This window comes from Physeter macrocephalus, chromosome 5 (genome assembly GCF_002837175.3).
Source record: "Physeter macrocephalus isolate SW-GA chromosome 5, ASM283717v5, whole genome shotgun sequence".
In the NCBI taxonomy this organism is placed as follows: domain Eukaryota; kingdom Metazoa; phylum Chordata; class Mammalia; order Artiodactyla; family Physeteridae; genus Physeter; species Physeter macrocephalus.
Genome location: NC_041218.1, coordinates 26,863,766 through 26,874,034, shown reverse-complemented (window position 1 = coordinate 26,874,034; position 10,269 = coordinate 26,863,766). Strand labels below are relative to the sequence as shown.

The window sequence follows — 10,269 nt, the reverse complement described above, 5'->3', positions numbered from 1 at the left end:
GCTCCAGAGTCCTGAAGTGGCTAACAGTGCAGCCCCTGAGCAGAGACTACCTGAATTCACGTGCTGACTGGCATTTAATAATTGTATGCATTTGGTCAAGTCAGCTTATCAGTGAAACCTCAGTTTTCTTATCAGGAAGATGGGTTGTTTTGAAACTAAAATACATGTTAAGTGCTTACTTAGTATGGTACCTGGTTTGCAGACAGTCCTAAATATCTGCTATATTGACACACTTGCTTTGATTCTTCACCTCAAATCATGCCTCAGCTCAACATAGGGCAAATAAAGAAAACAGTTGAAATGTGCACATTTATTTATTCTTCACTAATATTGAACTAGGCAGATCTGTATCTCTCAGTCTTCAGCAAATAACATACATAAATCTTTACATATATATAAATATACAGAAGCATTTGTATAAAACTGAATATTCATGATTTTAAATTTGACAAATATCATCAGGTGAAAAGAGGATTATCATACTGAGTTAATTTCTCATCCAATGTTCAACCTGAAATATAAGTATATTTTACATAAGACCCTAACAAAAAGGGTAAGGTATGTAAGTCGCTAACACTGCAGATCTGACCACTTGATTAGGTTGAGGAGGAATGGAATAACTTCTAATATTATGTAGAGAAACAAGCAATCAAAGCACATAATTCAGGTCTGAAAAAATGGATTTATCCTCAATTGGTCAAAGTCAGCACCCAAAGAAAGCAATTCTGCTACTTCCACTTAAAGCAAATCACTCTTTTCAAGCACACTGTAGCTCACTCAGACAAGCACTTCTTCAAGGAGTACTTGTTGTCCAAGCAGATCCCTTTGCATAAAAACAAAACAGATCAAATCCTTGCGCTCAGTAAGAGTGAAAGATTTAAGGTAAGGACATTTCCTAATCCCATATACATGCTAAACTCATCCAAATTGCTGATATAAAAATCAGGGCAGAAAAAGAAGCTCAACCAGGCATGGATGGCAGAGAAATCAGTGGCTGATACATGGAAAAACCAATAGGGAGAGTGATTTTTAGGGTAGGGTAACAAAATAGCTTCTCTGAAAGGAGGAGAGTAAAGAGTAAATGAAAACACAGTCCTTATTTATTCGGTGTCTCTCTTTTATAGCCCTCACAGCCATCATACTGAATATTTTGGGAAACAGGAACATTTTTAACTTATAAGAGGGCATTAAGATAACACAATGCCTATTTGTCAAAAAATTTTTAAATACTGGTTAAAATGGAAAATAAACTACAGAGCTAAAATCTCTTATGTCTTTTATAGCAATCTCATAGAAAATAGTAATGTTTTCCAAAATTACAGCATTTTACATATGCTAAGTTGAATGTCAAAATTAGATAAGATCTTCTGCAACTGTGGTGTCAAAAATCTGATAGCAAATTTGCTGCTCTGCTCCACTTGTGACATTATACGACTTGATGAAGCATTCCAACCATGGATATGCATCTACAAATCAAAAAAAGAAATGCTATTTAACCATTAAAACTAAACAAATAACTCTGAAATATGTATCTAAGCATAATGCTTAGCTAGTAAAATTAACATACTTAATTTGGCTTGAAAAGTAAATAAACACTCACCACATTTACCATTATCTGCTCTTCCAAATACACACTGAATTCATGTTATTGTTTTGTAGCAATTCTGACTAATTTGAATTTTTTCCCAACAACAGGAAAAAGTCATTAAATGTGGGGTTTTTCAAAATATTTGATAGCAAGGGTAGTAATCTACATCATTCCCAGCTTTTATTCCTTTTTTTTCTGCTGATCACTTACTGATCCGCCTGTTTTGTTTTTCTTGGTTGACTGCAAAGAAACCAGCTCACCCTTACATCTGTCTAGTTGAAATTCCCGTCAGGTACCAGGTGTGTCCAGGCAATGTTGGCAGCCGTAGATGCCATTTCCCAAGCTTTGGTCATGACCACAGTAAATTTGTTTATAACTTCTAGAACAGTCTGTTAATATTTCTTGAAGTTTGAATTTGAAAGACATTTAATATAGTCCTCACTATTGGCAAGGGTCAAGCAAGACAGGCACTCTCCTACACTGCTGGTAGAACGGTAAATAGGTAAAATGCTCTTGAAAAGCAATCTGGCAGTATGTATCAAAAGCCTATCAGGCCTATGCTTTTTGATATGGCAGTTTTATTTGCAGAAATTTATCCAAAAGAATCCAAGCAGCCAACAAAAATAAAAGCTGACATCAAATAAAAGTATGTAAGTTAGACTTAGGTATGGAAGTACAAAAACTATCTTTTGGGAATTGTTATAAAATGCAAAGACTGACTGGGGAAAATAAAAGCTGACTTAAAATAACCTACAAACATTAAACTGACAACAGCTAGATCTGCAGGTGGTAAAATTTGTTACTGATGAAAAACTGTTAGAAGTCAAGTTGTCTTAAAATGACTTAGATCTGCAAGTTTCAATGCAAAGAGAAATAATGGCCACAGAAGGAAAAATCAGTGGCAGTAGGTGTAATCAATACAATTTGACCTGAAGACTGGTTGATGAATCAAATGTTACACAGAAAACAACTAAAGCTGACAAAAATATTTAGTAAAATAAAAACTTGTAAAATCTGAAACTAGTTAATATTGAATAGACAATTCGTCAATGAATTAAACAGGATAAATGAGTTTGTTATAGGAAATGTTTCTTGTCAAAATTTCATCCCTGTTGATTTAATTTCAACTGTTTGTAGGCATAAGCATCATATCAAATGTGCTTGTGATCAAAATTGCCTCCCCCTTGTTATACAATATTTCAAAATATTTTAAAAAACTTTTTTCATTTCAGGAATTATGATTCATACCTATTTTATCCCTGCCACTATCTTCATCAATAGGTAGATCATACAGTAAAATCAATCACTATTTAGTAATTTATTTGGATTCAGATTTCAAAGTTTTTAATACCTCTAAAAGTCCACAGCTTAGCCATATGCTAGGTATTATTTCAAGAAAAAGAATGGATTGTTAAATATTACTGCCTACCAATTTTTACTCCTGGAGGACAAAACATATCCATGATCATATCCATACTTTGCTGAAGGCCATCATTGATTAGGACTTCTGATGCTGGAATCTGGAAGAATTTTTCCTTAAGAAAAATATGAAGAAACAAGGAAATGATCTTTATCTTCTTCAGAAGTTATAATTAATATAAAATTATTTGAATATTATCTAATTAAAATAATCTAGACTATTTCACCCTATCAATATCATAGAATTCATAAACTAGAGTGCTAGTCTAAACTCTAAAATCTGATTTACTACTTTAATCTAAAAACAGCTATGATACATATATATAAAATCAAGTTAAACCGCTCTGACTTAATGATAAGAATAATGATTAGAATACAGTGAGGCTTACTATTCTCTTGATAGCATATGTATTGAGCACCTACAATGTCTAAGTGTTAAGTTTAAAAGAGTTTAATATATAGTATATATTTGTTTAATTTTTTTTCTCCTCTCCTATTTATAAGTTCCAGGAGGGAAAGGAGTTTTGCTTGTTTCACTCATTGCTATATCCCCATCACAAAGAGTAGCACTTGGCATACAGTAAGTGCTCATTAAATACTTATTTAATAAATGGATAAATAATTTATTTAGGTAGGAGAAAACCTGTCCTCAACCTTACCCAGATTTTTCCCAATGTGTGTAGTAAAAAATTTAACCTCATTGGCCTTTGCCCTCGGTTTCTGAGAGGTAATCTAAGCCCTTGGAATGTCACGCCTCATAGGAGTATTCTTTTTGGCCTGGAGACCCTGGGTCACTCTAACATTGTGATTTAGGATGGGGAGTTTGGAGCATGTGGTTTTAACTTGACCACTGGAGGGGCTGAAGATTGAGATCAGTCACATGGGCAGCCAACCATGACTATATGATGAAGCTCCAAAAAAAAACTCTGGACACTAAGGCTCAGTTGTGCTTCCCTGGTTGGCAATACCTCACGTGTACTGTTACATATCATTTCCAGGAAAGTAACACTGTCCACTACTCCATGGGAAGAGAACAAATGGAAGCTCCATGTTAGAAACTTTCCTGGACTCTGCCTTATGCACCTCTTCCCTTGAGGATTTTAACCTATATCCTTTAGCTGTAATAAATTGTTAACAGTGAGCATAATAGCTTTCTATAAGTTCTGTGAGTCTTTCTAGTGAATTATCAAAACTAAGGGTGCTCTTGGGGACCTCTGAACTTTCAACTGGTGTCAGAAGTAAGGGTGGTCTTGGGAACCTCCAAACTTGGTACTGTCAGAAATGAAGGTGGTCTTGTGGACAGCTACCTAGCTTCACACATAATAACTATCTCTCTATCAAAGTAATTTCATTCTCCCTAATATGAAATGTGGAGGCTCAAAAAGCCCAGTGAAATGCTAATAGATAATGCCTAAGGGTGTGGCCATACCTCTGCCTTTGGCTCCTGGAATAGAACTTCCTCAATTTTTCATTATTCACATATTAAGATTTACAGTGTCAAATCAAAAGAGAGATAAATACATAGACAATTTAAGATTTATGTGCTTGTCTTTTATTTATTCTTCTGAGTTGCCTTAAATCTCCTCAGTAACAAAGTAGGCATGAATAAATATATTAAAATTTTAAAAAGTACTATTTTTTAATTAGAAGTATCTTCACTACCTCTATTACTTACAGAATCCATGAGGTAAGCTTCCAATACTCCTGTTCCATCGTCAAGAGTAAATGTCATTACAAACACATGTTGGAGAGGTACAATACCCAGTACTAATGAAGGAAAAAAGATGAAACCATATGAATCTCCTATGCCTTAATCAAAATAAAGAAAAAATTGTTTTATGATATTAGTTACCTGTTAGTCTTGTTTACTAAAATAACTCAAGAGATTAAAAAAACTTATCCCTTTCTGTTCTCTAATACCAATATATTAAGCTCATTTTAGAAGGGTAATTTTGGAACATTACACTACACCTGTATAGGGATAATGACTCATGAGCAGTAGTATCTTTTTAAAATTAAATATTAATATAGCATTATTTTTAAAATGAGTCGATCTTGATAAAAGACATAAAAAACATAAAAACCAATTCATGAAAGGCAATTCAGAAATAGCATATAGTTCAATAGTTAGGATTTTTTAACATGTCTCTCTCCTTTGTACTTTAAGCATAGAGATCAATTATTTTTTAAGAGATATCATCTGGTTGAATGATGTGAGAATCTGAGATTTCATCATTTGGTAAGATGAAGAAAAAGGAAGAAATTAAAGAGATGCTAAATCATATGAAAATTTATAGGTTAAAATGAACATCTTACTTTGTGTCTGGAAATGGAAGACATTCAATATGCTTATATAATGGAATATTGTCTTCAATTTGTGGAATCCATATTCAATAATAAAGGGAGCAAGTGAAACAAATAAATTAGGGCATACAGACATGAGAGAAATTGCTAATACAGAGGAATTGAGTTTTAAGATTCAGAAGTTCTTGATAGGCATAAACTGTGAGCTAAAACCAAGAAGGATGAACATAAAACCTACCCCGAGGGACCACACCAGCAAACAAAAAACTACATTTAGTACAGGATGAGGAGACCAAGCTTGAAGCACATAGTAAGAAGCTCATGCAAAAGTAACCTGGAATTTCACTGGACCACAAACAAAATATGAGTTAGCCGCATTATATAGCTGGATTAAAAGAGAAAGAAAACAAAACCAAGTACACAAATAAATATCTACACAATAAAATTTTCAGGCAAGTAGGAGCAGTATCCAATCTTAGGTAAATAAAGGTTTTCTTTATATTCTGAATTGGCCAACACCTGCAGCTCTATTTCTAGCTTTGAGGACCAAACTTTGAAAAGAGCATTGGTAAAATGGAATGTTTACTGAAGAGGAGAAATAAAATAGTAAGGAATGTGGGAAAGTACCAAAGGAAGTGAGGGTACCTGCTTGGAGAAATAAAGACTCAATGAAGACTTGACAGATTATCTTCAAATGTACAGTTTGCTGATTTTATAGAAGAGGGAACAGATGTACTTTAATTCTAGTACACAGAATGTGGCCCATGTTAAAATTATAGGTAAGCAGATTTTGCCTCACTGTTAAGTACTGCACCTAAAAAGTAAGATATGTTACCTTGCAATGTAACGAGTCTCCAGTCACTGAAGAGTTTTAAGCCAAGGCTCGATGACCACAGTTAATAACGTGATATAAAAAGATTCTTGTTGTTCCAGCTAAAGACTTGTATTGGGTAAAAAGTTGTAATAGCTATCTCTATAACTCTTTTCAATCCCAAGATACTATAAACTGGAGAGATTTTTCACAAGTTGTATTTATGATTACTAAATTATTGAAAATTAAAATGTAATAATTGAAAAACATTGGCAGATGCTTGAAAGTAAGTTTTCAATTATTTTAAACATTTATACTTTTATTATGACCACTGTGAATGGTTTTGCTTAAGGACAATTAAACTTTAGTTCAGCCTTTGCTCTGGTTTTACAATATCCACAAATATTGAAATATTCTCAGTGAGATCACCTTATACAAAGACAGTTACAATGACAGGACACAGAAACTTAGCTAACCTTCTGCCACAGAAAAAGGAATCCACGATGTTTTATCAACCAGAGAATTTAGATTCTGTATTGGTCTCAAACTAGAACACTGTTTACATCTGAAATTAATAAAAGAAAAAAATGATTTATTATAAGTAATTATTACAACTCATTTAATTATTATAACATTTTTGCCATTCAAGCATGCAGTTTAAAAAGTATATTATTAAACAAAAGAGCACTGCACTTCCTATATTGTAATGTGCATATTACAAACAGTTATTAAAAAAAATAAGCTTCTTACAATAGAAGCAATCTAAAAAGATAGTACAGTTCAGTTCAGAATAAACAACTCTAAGTTGACAATGAGAGAGGTTCCAGGTGCAGATTGTTAATTAATTTGGCTAATTTCCTTATCTGGTAAAACAAAAAGTCTAAAGAGACAAACTCTAAGGACTCTTTCATTTTATGGCTCTGTGAACAATATGGAATAGCCAAGGTCTTAATTTTATAAATATAGAAACAGGAGAAAATTATTCTAAGGAAGTCAGTACTAGCACATATTTAGAGGATCATAGTTTATGATGCCTTGTACTATAGTTATCCTTTGTATACAAATCAATCTAAAATTACATAATACACTAAAATTGCATATTATCTAGTATAGGTATTTTGCTTTACTTACATATAAACATTTTAAGTGCAAGCAATTTACTTTTTACTATATGTATTAATGTTTAGGAGATGTTGATGAGAAAATATGCTTGGATAAAAATATAAAAAATCAACATTCAAAAGGTTCATGCAGATTCCTTTTCATTTGCAATCTGGGGGAAAACAGAGGGTAACTATATTAAATGTTATCCCCTTCCACTCTTTAAATACACAGAAGTTTTTTCTTTAACAGAAAAAGGTAACTGAATGACGAGTATTAGTTTCTTAAAAAAAAAAAGGCTGTCATATTAAACTTTAGACATTGATAAAGTATACAAATTAAAAATTAAGTGTACAAATTAAAAATTAAGAGTAATAAGCATAAATTAGAGAATTCATTACTTCCGAAGTAATAAAAGAGGAAAAAGGAGAAAAATGAGAACATTTTAATAAATTAATCCAATAGAAGACTGGAAGAAAAAATAAAGTAATAAAAAAAAGGCTGGGAAGAGAAACAATAATAGTATAAGTGGAAAACAACAAGAAATACAGTATAGAAATAAAACCTAAATGTTTCAGTAATTATATATTTTAAACTCATCTATTAAAAAACAACTAAAATCTACTGATAAGTATTTATTTATGAGACCTACTAAAATACAACAACAAAGAAACATAAAAGCAATGGGATGAGAATAAGATACACCATGCAATTACCAACCAAAAAACCTCTGATATAGTAATAAGAAAACGAGAAAAAAATAAACCTTACAGCAAAAAATCACGATTAAAGATGAAGTCATTACATAAGGATATACAGAACAATGAATTCACCAGAAGATGAAATACCGAACCTGAATGAGCAAGCAAAAAGGACTCAAAACATATAAAGCACACACTGACAGACTAATAGGTCACAAACCTACAATCACAGAGGACCGTTAAGCACAGTCTCTAAGAAGTGATTAGACAGATAAAGTTACAAAGGAAAGATAAGTTTTGGATACCATTAACAAGCTTGTCTAATGGACATAACTAAACACTATTAAACACTAAACACAACTGTTAAAGAATACACATTCTTTTGTACAAATTATCAACAAACACATTCTAGGATAAAGCAGAACTAAACAAATCTCAAAGAATCATTATGAAATGCATCACGCTACTTGGTTAAAAAGTAATCTAACTAAAATACAAACAAAAACATAGCACCTAAAATGAGTGTGTGGAAAAATTTAAAATACACAGTGAAATAATTCATGGGCCAAAGAAATCATAATAGGAATTGCGAAACATTTAGAAGTGACAAGAAAAACACTATGTATCAAATCTTCGGTTAAAGCTATGGCTATTTTCTCAGGAGGTATATTAAATACAAATACAATATTAAATACAAATACAAATACTTAAATACAAATATTTAAAAACATATTAAAAAATAATGAATTAAGTGAGGTAAGCATTCAATTAAAAACATTACAAAAAAGAAATACCAAGGAAACCTATAGAAAGTAAAGGAAGAAAATAAAGTTAAGAACAATAATAAAAAAATAGCATCAACAAAAACAAAAGCTAGTTGCTTTGGCAAAAAAGTCCAAGGGAAAAAAAGGAGCAAATAATATGAAGTGGATTCAAGAACAGATGAAGAGGAGATTTAAAAATCATCAGAAAGTACTATGAATTATTTTATCTCAATAAATTTAAATTTAAAAGATAAATGAAATACTTCTCTAGAAAACTTTCATTAATAAAACAGATTCAAGAAGAAACAGAAATCCTTAAAAGATGTGTAACTAGTAAGAAACCGAAGCATTAGTTTCTGTTCCATTAAAAAAGCATCAGATCCAGAAATCTAAGTAAAGTTTTGCAAAAACTTTGTCTTGTCAAACATTTTGGTAAATATGACTATATTAATATTTGAAAAATCTGTAAAACAAAAGGAAGCATAGAGTTAAAAAGTACAGGACAGACTAGAAGTTTGATGAAATGCACATAACTGACAAATGTTTAGTATCTCTCATATAGAAAGAATTTTTACAATCACCTAAACACACACACAAGAACCAAAACAGAGACCAGTAATTGAATAGAAAAATGTGAATATGGAATTCACAGAAGAGAAAACCTAAATAGCCAATAAACATGAGACTTGTTTAAACTCCCTAGTCATCTAGGAAATGCAAACAAAAACAACATAGATACTATTTGATGCTCATCAGTCTAACAAAATTACAAGTTAGACTAATACCAAGAGCTAACTGTGGAAGAGAACCCGGGGTAAACAAATTTTTACACACTGCTGATTGGACCATAAAATGTTACAATCATTAGAAAAACAATTTGGTATTTTCCAATAAAGCAGAAAATATTCTATAATCCAAGGTTTCTCAAAGCAGAGCACTTCCAGGGTGATTGTCTCATCAAGTGGAAAGAGATTCTTATCTATATTGCCTCCTTCCAAACCTAGACATCTGTTTCTAGCTCCTAATGTATTCTGATATCTTCCAGTTTCTCAGTGGCAACTCATTTATAATTTTGTGGCACAGAAATTCTGGAATTCAATCACTTAACTTTTACTGGGATACAGCTCTGAACTTTCTCTGTAACTAATATCTAAATTGTTATGAAAGAAAGCAAATGAATATTAGCCTTTGGGACAGCCTTAAACCTAGCATACTGTAGGCGCTCAATATATATGGTATCCAAAGAATAGATATATACCAAAAAATCTAGTACCTATAAATTGGTACTAAATAAGTATCCACTGAATATATAGTAACAAGTGGAATAAAATAATAAATAAAATTTAAAATTCCCCAAATTCCCATTATTGAAAACATACCCATAGTGATGTATTTTTCCTTGTATAAGGAATGGTGCTGAAAGGTCGAGGACTTCCAGGTCTTCATGGCCAGATCTCACAGGAATTACACTATGAAACTTGTTTGAGAGTTTGCAGATTTCATTAAGTGTACCTCCTATTAAAAGAGAACAAATAAACCCTTCAAGTAGTACAAATATAAAGTAAGCAAACTGGGGTACTT

At 31.9% G+C, this 10,269-nt stretch overlaps 1 protein-coding gene across 2 annotated transcripts in view; it reads right to left on the bottom strand.

Moving 5' to 3' along the window:
• Nucleotides 1–1,254: 1,254 nt before the first annotated feature.
• POT1 (protection of telomeres 1) overlaps nt 1,255–10,269 on the bottom strand; it is a 78,975-nt gene continuing 69,960 nt past the window's right edge. For both annotated transcript variants that reach the window (XM_007107223.4, XM_007107226.4), the window contains 5 exons: nt 10,068–10,203; nt 6,599–6,687; nt 4,683–4,774; nt 3,018–3,123; nt 1,255–1,466 (listed from right to left, as the gene is read on the bottom strand). In XM_007107223.4, the coding sequence (XP_007107285.2) occupies nt 1,354–1,466; nt 3,018–3,123; nt 4,683–4,774; nt 6,599–6,687; nt 10,068–10,203 (536 nt within the window). In that variant the 3' untranslated portion in view covers nt 1,255–1,353. The remainder of the gene's footprint in view (nt 1,467–3,017; nt 3,124–4,682; nt 4,775–6,598; nt 6,688–10,067; nt 10,204–10,269) is intronic.